This window comes from Raphanus sativus, chromosome 2 (assembly GCF_000801105.2).
Source record: "Raphanus sativus cultivar WK10039 chromosome 2, ASM80110v3, whole genome shotgun sequence".
In the NCBI taxonomy this organism is placed as follows: domain Eukaryota; kingdom Viridiplantae; phylum Streptophyta; class Magnoliopsida; order Brassicales; family Brassicaceae; genus Raphanus; species Raphanus sativus.
Window position 1 is genome coordinate 17033411 of NC_079512.1, and position 18044 is coordinate 17051454.

At 38.0% G+C, this 18044-nt stretch overlaps 4 protein-coding genes across 4 annotated transcripts; 2 read left to right on the forward strand and 2 right to left on the reverse strand.

The window, feature by feature from the left end:
* Window positions 1-4973: 4973 nt before the first annotated feature.
* Window positions 4974-5802, forward strand: LOC108835970 (uncharacterized mitochondrial protein AtMg00810-like). Its single transcript, XM_018609184.1, has 2 exons — window positions 4974-5475; window positions 5591-5802. Exons 1-2 carry the CDS (start codon window positions 4974-4976, stop codon window positions 5800-5802), a joined length of 714 nt encoding a protein of 237 aa, XP_018464686.1.
* A 198-nt stretch (window positions 5803-6000) lies between these two features.
* On the forward strand, window positions 6001-8038 carry LOC108840646 (putative sucrose transport protein SUC6). Its single transcript, XM_018613474.2, has 5 exons — window positions 6001-6112; window positions 6240-6339; window positions 6415-7465; window positions 7556-7619; window positions 7717-8038. The coding sequence occupies exons 1-5, from the start codon at window positions 6001-6003 to the stop codon at window positions 7884-7886; spliced, it is 1497 nt and encodes a 498-aa protein (XP_018468976.2). The 3' UTR covers window positions 7887-8038.
* A 2687-nt stretch (window positions 8039-10725) lies between these two features.
* On the reverse strand, window positions 10726-12592 carry LOC108843421 (uncharacterized). The gene is made up of 3 exons (XM_018616612.2): window positions 11996-12592; window positions 11698-11885; window positions 10726-11510 (listed from the first exon to the last, which is right to left on the reverse strand). The coding sequence occupies exons 1-3, from the start codon at window positions 12543-12545 to the stop codon at window positions 11016-11018; spliced, it is 1233 nt and encodes a 410-aa protein (XP_018472114.2). The 5' UTR covers window positions 12546-12592; the 3' UTR covers window positions 10726-11015.
* A 2452-nt stretch (window positions 12593-15044) lies between these two features.
* LOC108843598 (U-box domain-containing protein 30) lies at window positions 15045-17355 on the reverse strand. Its single transcript, XM_018616826.2, has one exon. The coding sequence runs from the start codon at window positions 16783-16785 to the stop codon at window positions 15445-15447; it is 1341 nt and encodes a 446-aa protein (XP_018472328.1). The 5' UTR covers window positions 16786-17355; the 3' UTR covers window positions 15045-15444.
* Between the last annotated feature and the right edge of the window lie 689 nt (window positions 17356-18044).

Sequence of the window (18044 nt, forward strand, 5' to 3'; positions counted from 1 at the left end):
TATTTTGTATTTTCAACATTTATCATACAAAACTTACATTGGGGTATTATTTATATGAAATATGTGTAACATAATATATTTATATATTATATAAACATATGCACACCCGCACGGGTTTTATTTTTAAAATGTATTCTATATTGTTTTAGTTTTATGTAGTATCGAGTTTGTATAATTCAATTTTGTGTTTAGAGAACAATATCAAAACTGTCTTTCGTATGTAAAAATAACATTTTGCAAGCACGAGTTGTGTCTTTTTATTGTAACACAAAATTTAATATAAAACTTATGTTTTTTGTACATTATGAAATTTATTTTTTTAAATAATTATTACGTAATTTCAAAGCGAATTTTATCTCTGAGGTCTAATATATTTTTTTGTGTAATGGTTCAAAGCATTTTCGATATATATTATATTTCATTTGGTTTGTTTTTAGTATTATTGTATATATATAATACTATACAATATTACTATATTTTATACAATATATGAAGCTATGTGTGATTTGTTTTAGAAAGTAGATTAGGCCCAACGTAGTTATAAGAATAGTCATATCTTTATGTATGTGTCTATGACTTATCTACCTAATGTTATTCATACTAATAAAATTAATATGGCCAATGAAAATATACTGATCAATTTAAAATGAATTGTATAGGGTAATTATAGAACGATTAATATTTTTTAGTATTCTTAGTATATATCTTATTTAGATCGACATGTAATAAATGTAAAAATCATATATGGAATATGGACAAAAAGAAGAATTGTATTTAAGGAAATACATCAATGCAAAGTTAGACTATGGTACGTAATATATATAAAGAATGAGACATTTAATTTAAATATATGAGGTCCACTTTTAAAAATCCACCTAAAAGAAGTTGTAATGTTCATGTTTTAATAAGATAGATATTCCCATGTGAAGCATGGAGTCAATACTAGTCATAACTAAAGTCTTTCTTTAGTGTCTATGACGTGTCAAAAGATTATAACGGATCAGGATTTATTTAAACTGGTTTTTGTTAATACAGCTCTTAACCGACATTTACGTTTTGACTAAACCCTTATTAATAAACAAATCTGAGACGGATTACATATATTACAAATATCTACTTCCCGTAACAGCTATTTCCCAAATTCAAAACTAATATTCAGTTATAGAAAACAATCCAATAATAGATACAAATCAAAATCTCACCTTGCATATATAGTTAAATACACAACTTCCATTCTATAATCTCCTCATCACAAACAAACAAAAAAAAAACAATAATCAAACAAGTTTGCGAGTCGTCGACATGAGTCGTCTCCAAACTGAAACCCCCGAAAACGATGATGCGGTGGTTCCAGAGACACAGTCGACATCGGAGTTTGGTGAACCATCGCCACTGAGAAAGATGATATCCGTCTCTTCAATCGCCGCCGGTGTACAGTTCGGATGGCCTTTACAGCTATCTCTTATGACTCCCTACGTGCAGCTCCTCGGCATCCCACACAAGTGGTCTTCTCTCATCTGGCTATGCGGTCCCTGTTAGAGACAAGGCCCAACCGAAGGCCCATCAGACATTAGAAGTCCACCAGACTAATAAGCCTGAAGCTCAACACATACAACGGTCTTCTCCTCTGTCTTTGGCGTGTTGCAGAACAGAGCAAGGATGTACGGTTCCCACCTTCAATCCCTTCACACCGTTCTTATCGTGTAGTGGCTAAGGATAAGGCAGACTGTCTAGTTACCTTTCCAGCTGTAAATAGTCTTTATCTAGATCCTTTGGTTTAGCTCTTTATATTGAGCTCGGTCTCATCGTTGTAATTCATTCAGTCAAGTTAATAAAATACAGAAGTTCAGTTTCTCTCACATGGTATCAGAGCCGCTATAACCTTAACAGGTGATCTAATGGCGGATCTGGTTAACCCTTATCCTTTTCCAAGCAAAGTTCATGTCGTGAGCTCAGTCACTCTCAAGCTCACTGACTCCAATTACCTCCTATGGAAGACCCAGTTTGAGTCACTCATGTCCAGTCAAAAGTTGCTCGGGTTTGTCAAAGGTGCTGTTGAGGCACCTCCAGCAACGCGTGTTGTCACCACCGATGAAGTCGAATCTGTGGAACCAAACCCTCTGTACGAGTCCTGGTTCTGCACAGATCAACTTGTCCGTTCATGGATCTTCGGCACTCTCTCAGAAGAAGTCTTGGGGTAAGTTCATTCCCTCACCACCTCAAGAGACATATGGATCTCTCTAGCAGATAATTTCAACAAGAGTTCTCTTGCTAGGGAGTTCTCTCTGCGCCGAAGCCTCCAACTGTTGATCAAGAAAGACAAAACGCTGTCGATGTATTGTCGTGAGTTTAAGTCTCTGTGTGATTCGCTTAGTGCTATTGGGAAGCCAGTGGACGAGTCAATGAAGATTTTTGGATTCCTCAACGGTCTTGGTCGTGAGTTTGATCCTATTACCACAGTGATTCAAAGTTCTCTCACCAAGTTCCCGGCTCCGACTTTCAACGATGTAGTATCTGAGGTTCAAGGGTTCGACATTAAGCTTCAGTCGTATGAGAACACTGCCACGGTGAATCCAAACATGGCGTTTGCAGCTCAACAAATGGGTCACTCTAACCAGGGTTACTATCGCGGTCGTGGATCTTACCGTGGTCGTGGAGGCTATTCAAGCAGAGGTCGTGGGTTCACCCAACATCAGTCCGCTCCTACAAACAGTCAGAACAAGAGACCTCTGTGTCAGATTTGGGGAAGAGTGGGACACACGGCATTGAAGTGCTACAACAGGTTCGATAACAACTATCAACCTTCTGCTGCAGCCTTCAATGCTCTTCGTGTGTCAGATGACAAAGACTGGCACCCTGACTCAGGAGCTTCGGCTCACATCACCTCCTCTGCTTCGAATCTCCAAGGAGTCCATCCCTATGAGGGAACTGATGCGATTATGGTAGGAGATGGAGCGTACCTACCCATAACCCATGTCGGCTCAGCTACTATCTCCTCTGCCTCAGGTAATCTGTCTTTAAATGAAGTACTGGTTTGTCCATCTATACAGAAGTCCTTACTGTCAGTCTCGAAGTTGTGTGAGGATTATCCATGTGGTGTGTTTTTTGATGCTAAAAATGTGTATCTGATTGATCTCCTCAAAGAGAAAGTGGTAGCAAAGGGCAGTCGAAATAAAGGGCTATACGTGTTGAAGGATGAAGGAGTTGCAGCTTTCTTCTCTGATCGTCATACAGCAGCTTCAGAAGATCTATGGCATCTCAGATTAGGACACACCAACTTCAAGATCCTTCAACAGCTTCAATCAAGCAAGGAAATCAACATCAATAAGAGCAGAACCACCCTCGTTTGTCAGCCTTGCCAGATGGGGAAGAGTAGTAAACTTCAGTTTTTTAAATCTCAGTCTCATGTAGTTAAACCGCTGGAGAGAATTCATTGTGATTTGTGGGGGCCTTCTCCAATTCTCTCTACTCAAGGATTTCGTTTTTATGCTGTGTTGGTGGATGACTGTAATAGATTCTCGTGGTTGTATCCTCTTCGCAATAAATCAGAATTTTTTCAAGTCTTTACTATGTTTAAAGCAATGGTTGAGAAGGGGGCCTTCTCCAATTCTCTCTAGTCAAGGATTTCGTTTTTATGCTGTGTTGGTGGATGACTGTACTAGATTCTCGTGGTTGTATCCTCTTCGCAATAAATCAGAATTTTTTCAAGTCTTTACTATGTTTAAAGCAATGGTTGAGAAGCAGTTTGATACAAGTATTAAAGAGTTTCAGTCTGATGGTGGTGGTGAGTTTATCAACAATCAGATGAAAGAGTTTCTTCAGCATCATGGGATTGTGCATCGCGTTTCATGTCCATATACGCCTGAACATAATGGCTTAGCTGGAAGAAGACACAGACACTTTACTGAGCTAGGCATGGCGATGATGTTTCAGAGTCATCTCCCTTTAAATCTCTGGGTGGAAGCGTTTTCAGCTGCCAGTTACATCAGTAATCTACTTCCGTCTTCAGCTCTGCACAACAAGAGTCCTCATGAAATGTTGTACAACGCCAAGCCTAATTACTCTGCTCTTCGAGTTTTTGGTTCGGCTTGTTACCCCTGTTTGAGACCTCTGCAGGAGCACAAGTTTGAGCCAAAATCTCTGCAGTGTGTTTGCCTTGGCTATAGTACGATGTACAAAGGCTACCGGTGCTTGTATCCGCCCTCCGGCAAGGTCTATATCACTAGACATGCCATCTTTGATGAGGAATTATTTCCCTTTAAAGATCAGTACAAGCACCTGGTTCCTCGGTATGACTCTAGGCTGCTGAACGCTTGGCAAATGGCAACTAAAGATGAAACTTTGCCTCCCACTGTGACATCTCCAATGCAACTCTTTCCCTCACCTCAAATACAGCCTCAACCGGAGCCTCAGCTAGAAGTGGAAGAACAACAAAATGTTGTTTATGAAGAACCAAATCCTCTGGTTCCTGAAGTGGTCATCCCTCCAACAGTACCAGTTCAACCTGTGAATACACATCCTATGCAGACAAGAAGAAAGGCAGGCATTCAGAAACCAAACTCTTGTTATGCTCTGCTTGCTCCTCGGTCTACAGTGGCTCTACCTAAAAATATAAAAGAAGCCCTGCAACATCCAGGTTGGAATGAAGCGGTTTCTCATGAGATGAGAGTGATACACATGTTGAACACTTGGACATTGGTGCCTCCGACTGATGATATGAACATCCTTACCAACGGATGGGTGCACACGGTCAAGCTTAACCAGATGGAACGGTTAAGAAGCTCAGATCAAGGCTAGTAGCTAAAGGGTGTTATCAGGAGGAAGGGCTTGATTACTTGGAAACATTTAGTCCAGTTGTCCGCACTGCGACTATAAAGTTGATGCTCAACATTGCGGTTTCACAAAGTTGGCCAATCAAGCAACTGGATGTGTCTAGTGCATTCCTTCATAGAGATTTACAGGAACCAGTGTATATGTATCAGCCTGATGGATTTGTGGATCAAGACAAACCCGACTACATGTGCAAACTAACCAAAGCCCTCTATGGCCTTAAACAAGCACTTAGAGCTTGGTTTGACACTTTTAGTAACTTTCTGATTGATTTTGGGTTTGTCTGCAGCACATCTGATCCATCGTTGTTCACGTACAGCAGAGATAACAACTTCATGGTCCTTCTCCTGTATGTGGATGACATACTTCTTATTGGTAATACTGTGGGTATTCTTCAAAAGTTGGTTGATGCGTTGTCTGAAAGGTTCAGTATGAAAGATATGGAGACACCCACGTATTTTCTTGGCATTGAGATGCAGACTCTTCCTGACGGGGTCTTCCTTCATCAAACGGCGTATGTCAAAGAGATTCTTCACGCTGCTGCTATGTCTGACTGCAATCCAATGCCAACTCCATTACCTCAGAGAATAGAAGAAATGGATACTACGCTGTTTGAAGATCCTACTTACTTCAGGAGTTTGGCAGGTAAGCTCCACTAGGCCTGACATACAATTTGCGGTCAATCTAGTGTGTCAAAGGATGCACGCCCCCACAGTCACTGACTTTACCTTGCTCAAGCGCATCCTACGGTATCTTAAAGGGACTGCTACGTTTGGTATGTACATTAAGAAGAGCTCAGACCTCACTCTGATGGCATATTGCGATAGTGATTGGTCGGGATGCCCTGAAACAAGGAGGTCTACAACTGGGTTCTGCACAATCCTTGGTTCAAACTTGGTGTCTTGGTCTGCAAAGCGACAGGAAACTGTCTCCCGCTCATCAACTGAAGCAGAGTACAGGGCATTAGCATAAACAGCTCAAGAGATAACCTGGATCTCTCAACTATTGCGTGATCTCCACATTCCGCAAGACAAGGCAACTCTTCTTCTCTGTGACAATTTGTCAGCAGTTTACTTGAGTATGAATCCAGCTCTTCATAAGAAGTCAAAGCACTTTGAACAAGACTGGCATTATATACGAGAACGAGTTGCTCTTGGGCTGATTGAGACCATGCATATTCCTGCGGCACTTCAAACTGCAGACATCTTTACCAAAGCTTTGCCAAGGAAGGCGTTTGAACAGCTTAGAAGCAAACTTGGTGTAGAAGAAACTCCTACGCCAAGTTTGAGGGGGGATGTTAGAGACAAGGCCCAACCGAAGGCCCATCAGATATTAGAAGTCCACCAGACTAATAAGCCCGAAGCTCAACACATACAACGGTCTTCTCCTCTGTCTTTGGCGTGTTGCAGAACAGAGCAAGGATGTACGGTTCCCACCTTCAATCCCTTCACACCGCTCTTATCGTGTAGTGGCTAAGGATAAGGCAGTCTGTCTATTACCTTTCCAGCTGTAAATAGTCTTTATCTAGATCCTTTGGTTTAGCTCTTTATATTGAGCTCGGTCTCATCGTTGTAATTCATTCAGTCAAGTTAATAAAATACAGAAGTTCAGTTTCTCTCACAGTCCCATCTCCGGCATGCTCGTCCAGCCGACCGTCGGTTACTACAGCGACCGATGCACGTCAAGATTCGGTCGTCGGCATCCTTTTATCGCTTCTGGAGCCGTCCTCGTCATAGTCGCCGGTTTACTGATCGGTTACGCCGCTGATCTCGGACAAGTGACAGGAGACAGACTCGAGGACAAGGTGAAGGTGCGTGCCATATGGTTCTTCGCTCTCGGGTTCTGGATCCTGGACGTGGCGAACAACACTCTCCAAGGCCCTTGTCGGGCTTTTTTAGCCGATTTAGCCGCGGGAGACGCGAGGAAAACGCGGGCGTTTTTTTCCTTCTTCATGGCGGTTGGAAACATATTGGGATACACAACAGGTTCTTACACCAACCTACACAAGATTTTCCCCTTCACGATGACTAGAGCATGCGATATCTACTGCGCGAATTTCAAGAGTTGTTTCTTCCTCTCCATTGTTTTACTCTTGTTTGTAACCATATCATCGCTCTGGTACGTTAAAGACAAGCAATGGTCACCGGAAAAGGAAGACCCCGAAGTGAAGACACCCTTCTTCGGGGAGATCATTGGAGCCTTCAAGGTGATGGAACGTCCTATGTGGATGCTGATAATCGTCACTGCCCTAAACTGGATCGCCTGGTTCCCTTTTCTTCTGTTCGATACCGATTGGATGGGTCGTGAGGTGTACGGTGGAGACTCGAGCGGGAACGATGGTTTGAAGAAGCTTTACAACCAAGGAGTCCATGCCGGTTCGTTGGGACTGATGATAAATGCCATCGTTCTTGGATTCATGTCGCTTGGTATTGAATGGACTGGACAGAAAATGGGTGGTGCTAAACGGCTCTGGGGAGTTGTGAATTTCATCCTCGCGGTGTGTTTGTCCATGACGGTTTTGGTTACAAAGTATGCCGATGCTCACAGGAAAACCGCCGGTGAATTGGCCGGTCCGACCGATGGCATTAGAGCTGCTGCATTGTCTCTCTTTGCTATTCTTGGTATTCCACTTGCTGTAAGTAACTATCCTGTCTCCTCCTCTCACATTTTTTGTGTTACTCTTATAACATATCACATTAATTTATTTTGTTCGTAATTACTATAGGTTACATTCAGTATTCCGTTTGCACTAGCTTCCATAATCTCAAGCAACTCCGGCGCTGGTCAAGGTACTTAATTTTTTTTTTGAATTATTGATGGGTTTTTTTCTTTTTATAATAATGTTTAAATATCGAATATATAATGTACCACCAACTCTATGTATAGGCCTTTCACTGGGAGTTCTAAATTTGGCAATCGTGATACCACAAATGGTGGTGTCGCTTGGAGCTGGACAGTTCGATTCGTGGTTCGGAGGTGGAAACCTACCAGGATTTGTGGTCGGAGCAATTGCAGCTGCAATCAGTGGTGTAGTGGCAATAGCTGTTCTACCTTGATCAGATCTATGTCTGGTCATGTGGCCAGCTCTAATATTTTAATACACCTATAGAGCAAAAGAGTTATTAGGCCAAGTTTGAATTATGTTTCTGTCTGTCAAACAAAACCTTTGTAATTTTTGCATATTTAGTATGACCCGCACAACCGTGCGGTGATTATTTTTATTTAACACACATAATTATTTTTTTACATAATTAATTGTAATATTTATTATATTACTAATTGTTTAATATAACATTTTCAAACACAAACAATCTTATAGTTCACATGCAATATATAAATTTTATCTATTAAAACAACATACATCTTATAAATGGACCAATAACATGGTGGGTAAAAGAACCGAAACAAACCAAACCGAACTGATCCAACCAAACTCAAACCAACCCAAACCAAACAAAAATATATATCCAAACCATTTGGTTAAAGTTTTTATCAGCCTAAATGGTCCGGTTTGGTCTGTTTTTAAACCGAACCAAACCAAAAAAAAGCCAAAATGATTATCTAATTATATATATTAACTAAATATATTGATAATATTACCAATTAAGATATTTAACTATTTGACCTAAGCAAATAAATATAATTTTATATAATTACTTATAAATATAATTTTATATAATTACTTATAAATAAATAGAAGATACAAAAATAAAAATAAAAATATCATACACTATCAGCATTTGCATATGTTGCAGCTCAAACTAAGGTCCAAATCTCTCTTGTTATCGTTTACATATTTTCTGCTGGGTAATTAATCATCTTATGCTATATTTTAAAATAGTCCAAATATAATTTTATTTGTGTTTTGAATTAGATATTAAATGCTCTTGAATAACAATTCTCTGGTTTTGTAAACAGTGTTATAAGATGTGTTTATATTTCTTTATAATGTTAGATTTGACTTTAGATAACGCTTACTGTTTTTAGGAATTTTTTTTTTGTCATCGAACATACAGACTCATACTGACTCTGTACACCAAACTGGTAGCTCTGCATCCATGTGAATGACAAAAGACGATTGTTGTCTCGCACTGCGTCTAATAGATCTTTTAGAATATGAATAACTATTGTTTGTCTTTATTATTTGTTGCGGATAATTGAAATGCACAGATCAAGAAATTTAAAAGTACACATTAATCGCTTCCGCCCGTTTTTATAGGGAAGTAGATATTATAGTCGATAATATTTTTTAACAACATATTATCGTTGATAACAGATGAAGAGATTTAGGCTCCGATTGGTAACCATCACTTAATCGTGGAATCACGGAAATAATAGTTAAACTGTGGAAAAAATTTGTTAAACTGCGAAAAATTTTAAAATTTGCGGAATGATGGAATACATATTAATTGCTTAAACTATTTTATATGGTATTTAATTTGTTATAACAAATAACAATAACCTAACTAATTATTACATAATGTGAAAACAACTAAGATTTATTAAAAACATTTTAGTTTTTATTATGAATATCTAACTTATCTTTCAATAAGTTTTAACAATAGATTAACATTTTATAATATACAATTATAATAGAACTTTATTTACAAAATAATTATTTATCATTAGAAATTTATTGCTATCTATTTTAAATTTTAAGATAGTATTAGTATAAAATTTAATAATATAGAAGTGTTAATTTTGAAAAACAATTCCATCATAATCCACAAAAACTTACTTTTCCAATTAATAAATTTCTCTTTATATTTTTGTCAGCAAAAACACAGATCTGTGTTTTTGCATTTTTTTTTCATTCCGCAACATTTTGTTGATTGGTAAATTTTTTGCGTAATCGCATTTCACACACCATTCTGCCATTCCGCATAGTTACAAATCAATGATAGCAAAATATTATTAGGAAATAAATAAAACATGATTTTCTAGTTAGGTATAAGATAAAATCATATTGATATTTTTCAGAAGGTGAAAGCAAAATCAAATCAAAACTTAAATGCGTAAAAAAAACCTACATGACTAAGTCAGACAGCTAGAATAATAGTCACATGATGTAACGTTGAAAATTAATTTTCACTAACCAAAAACACTGAAATATTCTTGATTACAATTTCTGGTTCCGTACTGACCAATATACAAAATGACATATCATCAAATAAACTGAAACGATAACTAGGTAACAAGTTCAGAATCCAACTCCTTTCATAGATAGAATACATGGTTGCAAAGTACTTTCTTCGATAGAAGAAGATGATGAAATCAAAGACAAAAACGGTGAACCCACCAAAAAAATTCACAAAAGAGAGATATAGCAATGTTCTCAAATTATAGATTCTAATGAACCCATCAGAAATCTTCAAGGTAGCCACACAAACCCAAGCCACAAAGTTTAAATCCATATCATTTTCAAAACTCCGAACATTGTGGTAGGCTAGTAAATTGGTTGAAACCTTCAATGACTCTAGTAGAGCAGAACTTCCAGCACATGAATTGTAGAACATAGTCAACTAACCTTATGGCCAGAGACTTTTGGTCAACAAAATTGTTGGTTTTAATGGGCTACATCTGCGTGTCATGATGAAGATGGTGTGGACTTGACGAGAGGGGATGGAAATTTTGTTAAATTTTAGATTTTCTTTTTTGTTTACAATCTTTAGTTTTAACTTTTTCTACTAGGTTATTTTTCCAGTTTGCCAAGTTTAATAGGCAAAAAGGTTAAAAATGTCATAAATTTATTCTCTCTCTATTAGGTTGCCCAATTGCCTAATATAAACTTGAAGTGACCCATTTTTCTAATTCAAATTTAAAAGTTGTCCATTCCCCTAATTGACCCTTCTATTATAGTAACATGAAATGACACTAGTTTCAAAAGGTTAATAATCAACGGAATTTCGAATATTTTGGAATAATAATTATCATCACATGGTGCTGTTTTATTTACATGCCCTGCAATTTCTCGAAAGAAAGCGTCCACAAACATAACTGCAATTAAACGCATAGTAAGGGTCACAGATCACACAATACTGCATCAACGTTTTTTTCAGCAACAATAAAGCCCACCGTTTCATTCTTTTCTTCTTCTCGCTTACCTGATCACGGCCGTGGCACATTCTTCTTCAACAGACAGCGTTTAAATAAAACTTAACTTCTTAGGTCTGAGGATTCGAGAATCATTTCTTGTAATTCACTGGCACATCGTCGTCATCTTCTTCCAGATCACTAAACGTTACATCTTCATCTTCATCCACAACATGTTTGGTTGCTACGGTGGAGCTAACAGTTCCAGCATTATCTTCATCCTTCAACCAATCATCAACATCATCATCATCATCATCATCGACTTGAACGTCAATAACTCTAGGTGAAGATCCAGTGACTGGCTTGTCTTGAGGCGCTGGTGCTGGTTTTTCTTCAATCACAGGCTTGTCAACAACTTGTATCTCCTTGCTCTCGATTGGATGCTTCTCCGTCTCAACCTCAGATGTCTCACTCGAATGTATTGTTTCGACAGAGATGGTCTTGACTGGCTCTGGTGAAGACACAGTAAGTGGTTCCTCATTGGCACTAGCAGTTCCTATATCACCGCTACTCTCTGGAACCATCACTTCAGCTTTGTTTCTCTTATGCAGCAGCTCATGAGATAACAATGCTCTTGATTCAAGTACCTTTAATTAAAAAAGGAAAAATAAAATGATTCACATCAGAAAAAGTCACTTTTTTCCATAAACACTGCAAACCTAACTCAAATGCTAACTATTAAAGTTCATTATCAGCCCTGAGAACCTTCCATTGAAGCATAAGCTCCGTTAGATTAGCTATGAAAAGACAGTGCAAGAAGAGAAACAAGCTTACCTGAGGAGTAGAGAGAAGCAAGGCATCATGTTTGCTGAACTTAGGATGCATAAGTACAAAGTAAATCCTCCAGAAGCAATACTCGCTCATGTAAGCAGGGCAAAGCTCGATCCTCAAAGCAGCTAGACCCGTTGCAACCCTTTCCACGGCCAGGGCGTGCTCATATTGAGCATCAGTCATCTCAAAGTCTGTAAACGAAAGAATCTTAACAACATTTTCAATACACAGCATAACAACAAACACTTTAGGTCTTCCCTAGACTCAAGATTCCAATTCTTGAATTAGATTCCAAACGTACCATCGAAGTTATTATCCTCCTCGGGGAAGGGGAAGTCAAGCCACGTCTCAGGATGAAGAGCAAGATCCTTGGCGAAACCAACTACTTCCTCCGTCACACCAATCACATCTCCAACACCATCATCACCCCCTCCTTGCCAGAAACTCGAAGCCATCTTCGTAATCTCCGATACAGGCAAGTTCCCCGATAGCTTCGAGATCCCGGTCTTGAACCTACCTCCGATCTCCACGAAATCGCTCCTGATCCCAGCGATCACATCCTCCTCCTCCGAAGACTTTCGAGTCTCCTCCTCCTCCTCCGTCGCAGGCGGTGGCGCCAGGAATGAAGCGACACCCCATAGCTGACTTCTGAAGGTCTTCGTGAGTTCGGAGATGTCTTCCTTCACGCCTCGTGGTGACTGTGATTTCAACGCCGACGACGGCGAAGACGGTTGTTGATCGGAACCGGGATCTTGGATAGGGTTTTCCTTGATGATGGTCTCCTTCTCATCATCATCTTCGTCTTCATCGATCTTGAGGGAATTCGCTATGGATCTGGCTAACCACGCCATGTTTTCTGGATCTCTTTCTCTCTCTATGATCTCATCGCGACCATAAACTAACCTCATTGACGACGCTAAATCAAATCTTCAGCTAAATGGGCTTTGGCATAAAAGCCCACTAAATTCAAGTTCCCACCCCCATATCTTTTTTCTTTTCACTATTTCTGTGCTCCTGGTTATAGTTAGACTTATGACAAATACTGATGTTTTGGAAAAGGCCTCCTGAGGGATGGGTTAAGTGTAATACTGATGGCTCTTTCAATTATATTCACAGACAGAGTAAGGCAAGATGGATTATTCGAGATGATGTTGTTGGTACCTACAAAAGATCTATACAAGCAAGAACAGTGCCAGTCCTCAATAATTTTAAACCAGAATCCATTTAAAAAACAAGGTCTCATAATATGCAAAGCCAAAATATTTATATTTCATAAGCATTGGCGGATAATTGAACCAGGCACACCTACTTTTTTTATTTACATCATTAACCACTAGACTACTTAAAGATTTTGTAAATAAATTGCCGATAATTTACTAAAATTTGTAAAAGACGGAAACATAAACTTCCATGGATTTCCCTCAGAGCTGCTACTGGCAAGAGGAATACGTGTGAGAGATGCTTTGGAAAGTGAAATGCAAGCTATTTTTGTGGCATTGGAACATTGCTGGAGTTTGGGATATCGAAAACTGATCATTGAGAGTGACTGCATGAAGGCTGTGGATATCTTGTATAATAAATCAATGCATTTTGGATATTACAATTAGACAAGAGATATTCGATGGTGGATAAACAAGTTTCAGGATATCAAGATCCAATGGGTGGCTCGGAATGCAAACAAGGTTGCTGACTGTTTAGCTAAAAGTGATGATGCTGCTGATTTCCTTTTCTATTACTTTGTACCAAGCTTTCTGAATAATATGTTACATTGAGATTATTTACAATCCAGCTAACATGATAAAATGATGTTATAAAAAAAAGACTTGTGACAAATAAAAGAATAATAATTTCTAAAAATAGAGTTTTTAGTTTTTATCACAAAAATCCGTCAACAAAAGAATTGACCAAAATAAATTTTATTAAAAATACAAAGTACCTTAATATCCTAAATATATAAAAATAAATAAATCAAATAAAATAAAATATATATAGTTTCGAATTATATGTTTTATAACTATTTATAAAAATATATTTTTCCGAAAATACGAAAAAAATGAATTTTTTATTTTTTTATTTTTAAAATTTTTAACCTTACTCCCAAAACTCCATCTTTAAACTATAAAGTCTAAATTTATATTAGGTAACCCTAAAAGTATAAATGAATACTTACATTTTTAGTAAAATATTTTGGTCATTTTGATCTTTGAATGATATATTTGTGACAAAAAAGAATTAGGACTATCCTAAAGTATTTATCAATAAATAGACTTATAGTTAAAGACATTTGGATACATAGTCTGGTCCCGATTTTAAACATGAATTTTAAAATCTTAATTTCAATTTAAGGCTATTGAAATTGTCAATTTACAAAGTATTTTAAAATTCTATTGAAAATGTTTTAAATTGTGATTTTTAGAAATTTTCAAATGATTGTATAATCCTTTGGTTGATATATTTTGTTAAAATAAAATAATTAAAAAAAACTAAATCTCATAGTTTTAAATAAGATTTCAGAATTTTTAACCAAAATCAATATTGAAATTTTCAGTTCATCTAAAACTCAAAAATCCTTTTGGATATGTAATTCTTTCTGAATTTTGTTTAGTATATTTTTTGAGGATGGATTCGGTTCGGAGCTTTGAATTCATCTCTCATAGTCCATACAAAAGCTCTCACCCACACAAAAAAAAAACTCTCACATCAACACTGATATACACAAAACCCACTCAAAACAGATATTTGCTTAGCCTCGTTTGTGAAACAGACAACCAATCTAAGCCAAGTAATAGATGAGTAAATAGTTAAACCGAGAATGTGTACCCGAGGCCCATGCCTAGTCGAGACAAAAGCTCTCACATCAAAACTGTGATATACACTAAAACACAGGGATTTGCTCACACTCTGGTTTGCGAAACAGACAACCGATCTAAGCCAAGCATGTGATTTTTGGGGTAATGAATAGCTAAATAAATAGTTGCATGTTTCACTTGTCAAATCCCACTATCTTTTCAATTGTTCATGAAAACAGTGACTAGCTAAGAGACCAATGTATGGGGACTTCTGGTCTCCACCACAACTTCCACTCTACTTATTAGACAAGAATCAGATTCACATTGTACTGTACTTTGAGATGTTACTCCAGGGAAACAACAGTGTTTTGATATGCACGAATAACTATTTCTTGTACTTTTTTAAACATTGTAAGACAATAAGGGAGGCCTCGGAACAAAGATGAACTAATAATGGGCAATAAAGACATTTTTTTCCTAATTTCTAAAAGTAAGAAAATGTAATAGAAAAACATTGAACGAAGAAAAAGATATTCAAAAAAGCTTAAAGAGGCCACAAGCTTCAGGTCAAAAGATATTGCTTCTTTCTTTTTTTTTCTCTTTCTGTTTTGAGTTGGTCAAAAAGCAAAACAACCTCTCACAAGGACCCAAGTAGAGAGGTAGTAACAACAATAACGTAATCAAAGGCAGTAACTTTACACAGATTTGCTAACCCCCCATTGTTTATTGCAAACCGAACCATCATTAAACCGTTACAAACCCATCCTTAACCGGCTCAGCTTCTTTTACCATGTGTGTTCAATCTTCAGATTTCTTGCTTTCCCCCTTTGAATTGTTATTGATTGTCATACCAATAGCTGAATCTTCAAACTATCCATCTTATGTATATACATCAGGCCAGGGGCAGACTCGCACATACTGTTTCATTGGTATCATCAGTGCCAAGGATATAAACTTTACGCTATTGGATTGTCCTTGTGAGTCTGCATTTGGAAATAAACATGGTGTCTGAATAATGTAGACTACAAAGCTTGAGTAGCTCAGCTGACCTCTGCTTCAGCGCCGGATCACACCCGCTCTGAATCACGAGCAACAGCTTTGCGGCAAGACCCACCTCTACAGCAAGAGGTGAACATTCCTCAGGAGCCAACTTACAGACAGACCAAAGAATCGACAGCGCGTAGTTAGTGCAACTCTCAGTAACCCTCATCAGCACCTTAACAGTGTAAGGAATGGTGTTTGCAGAGTCCTTGACAGCAACCCTTCCTTCCATGTCCGAACACAAAGCATCAAGCACAAACAGAGCTGATTCCAGACAATCCGGGTCTAAAGACGGTAACACGTCGACTAATTGAGGCACTGCACCCACTCTAACCATCAAGCTACGAACTTGTTTATGAGCAGAGATCGGTTTGAGCAAACCAAGCGCAGGAGACACACCGTACCTATGTCTTTTATCCTTAACCAATCTCATTAAACCAACAAGCAGACTATGACTCGAAACCAGCTCCGGCCTAAACCCTTTCTCCTCCACCAACCCTCTTATCAACCTAACGCAGTTCACTTTAGTCTCGTTCGATCCATCGTTCAACATATCAACGATCAGAGAAACCTTAGCGGGCTGCATCAGCCCGGACTTGGAATCGGAATCAAGATCAAGACTCACGAGAATCGCAACAACCTCGGATCCAACAGCGTGGGAAGTGAAAGGACCTAACAGAGAAGAGATGAGAGAGACGCCTCCTTCTTCAACAACAGTCTTCCTCGCCATGAGATGAGCCACAACGATCTGCTTAAGCTCGCTCAACGCATGAACCCTACCTTGCCCTTTCGCTTTCCTCAACGTCCCGAGAACCTCAATGGCTCTCCCTTGAACATCCTCGGAGCGTTTCTTCATCAACACGTACTTCTGAGAGAACCAAGTGTAGATCAGATGGTGAAGCGTCCTGTTGGGAGTCACCGCGTCGTCCCAAAGCTCCTGCATTGTGGTGGGACAAGTCAAGTGGCCGAGGCTGAACCATCTGTGGATGTTGGACCTCTCGTAGGTTTGACCGGTGCACAAGGTGACGGGATCTTGCATCGGCTCGAGGGAGATAGGGCAGATGAAAACAGAGGGTATGTCTTGTAAATCCAGCTCCTTTATCATGGTTTTCAGATCTAGCTTCTCGTCGGGAACGCCACCGCCGTTAACTCCGCCGAGAAGTCCGTCTTTCACCGCCGTGTCTAGATCTAAGACTTGCCCGTCACCACCCCCTTCGAATCCAACTAACCCATCTCTCTTCAACGGCTGAAACATCGGCATTTTTTTTTTAACAAAGAATCTAAAGAAAAGAATCAATTTTTTGTTACAGAAACTCTCTCTTTCTCTCTCTCTCTCTCTCTAACTAACAGTTTTAGTGCAACATTGATGGTAAACAAAAGGAGAGCTAAAAGACAGAGCATAAACGTATGTCTTAATCTCACAAAGACACAATCTTTTCCCTCTTCTTCTTCTTCCTCTCTTTGCCTTTTATTCAACGGTCAAAAAAGAAAGGTTTTCTCTCAATTATAGATTTAATAATTCAACATCATAAACACATGATTGAAGCCCCCAAACCACACCCAAAAGGAGAAATCATGAAGAATGAGAAAGAAGAAAGAAGAGAGAGAGAGAGAGAGAGAGAGTTGAGTACAAAACAAATCTGGTTTGCACTTTGCAACCAGAAAGGAAGAGAATTTGAGAGAACCCAGATGAGATGACGAATTCGTGAGAATGACGAAGAAGAAACAAGTACCCCCCTCTCTTGTTTGTTTTCTTCTCTCTTCTGGAGTTGTAGTAGTGAGTGATTGTCTTTGTTTTTGTTTTCTTGAGAAAAAAAATAAAAATAAAATAGAAATAGAAATATAAAAAGAGAGAAGAGAGATTAAAGATTTCTTGAAAGATTCGGGTTGAAAAATTGAAAACAAATAAAGATAAGGTGACCGGTGAATTATACTGCCTATAGCCGGTTACTTTAGTCCTCTCGACTCGCGCACCACACGTGCAAGCTCCACCACATGCTCCCACCTCTCCGTTTCACTATTTTATTTTATTTATTTACTTCCTTTTACCATTGAAAAACTCACCTGGTTACTTTTAGATTCCCAGTTTTGTCCCTAGCTTTATAAAGTTCTTTTTAGATCAGCTCTAATGGTTTTTAGTTTTTTCACTTATATTTTAAAGATTACCTCATTTAATATAATACTAAATTATATATTTAAGTGAAAATAGAACCAATAACCAAATACTCCCTGTGTAACATATTTTTTTATTTTTGTTTCAAAATAATTAAACTTTCAACTGTTAAATAAAAAATTATTGCCATTTTAAATTTATGATCATATACATAATAAACATAAATTTTGTAAATTTAATAATTTCTATTTAATCATATTTTTAGAAATAAAATATATTGAATATTTATATTTTCTTAATTTATGTATATTAACTTTACACCTCAATAAAAATAAAAAAAAAATATATTTTTATCAAAAAAAGTAAAAATAAATGAGTATAAAAATAACACAAGAGTTATTACTAAA

Coding starts and splice junctions, on each gene's coding strand:
- LOC108835970 (XM_018609184.1), top strand. CDS start 4,974: ATGTATCAGCCTGATGGATTTGTGGATCAAGACAAACCCGACTACATG. Junction 5,476..5,590: donor TTACTTCAGGAGTTTGGCAG/GTAAGCTCCACT, acceptor GGTATCTTAAAG/GGACTGCTACGTTTGGTATG.
- LOC108840646 (XM_018613474.2), top strand. CDS start 6,001: ATGCATATTCCTGCGGCACTTCAAACTGCAGACATCTTTACCAAAGCT. Junction 6,340..6,414: donor TGTCTATTACCTTTCCAGCT/GTAAATAGTCTT, acceptor TAATTCATTCAG/TCAAGTTAATAAAATACAGA. Junction 7,620..7,716: donor CAACTCCGGCGCTGGTCAAG/GTACTTAATTTT, acceptor CTCTATGTATAG/GCCTTTCACTGGGAGTTCTA.
- LOC108843421 (XM_018616612.2), bottom strand. CDS start 12,545: ATGGCGTGGTTAGCCAGATCCATAGCGAATTCCCTCAAGATCGATGAA. Junction 11,886..11,995: donor GGAGGATAATAACTTCGATG/GTACGTTTGGAA, acceptor TTTCGTTTACAG/ACTTTGAGATGACTGATGCT. Junction 11,511..11,697: donor TGCTTCTCTCTACTCCTCAG/GTAAGCTTGTTT, acceptor TTTTAATTAAAG/GTACTTGAATCAAGAGCATT.
- LOC108843598 (XM_018616826.2), bottom strand. CDS start 16,785: ATGCCGATGTTTCAGCCGTTGAAGAGAGATGGGTTAGTTGGATTCGAA.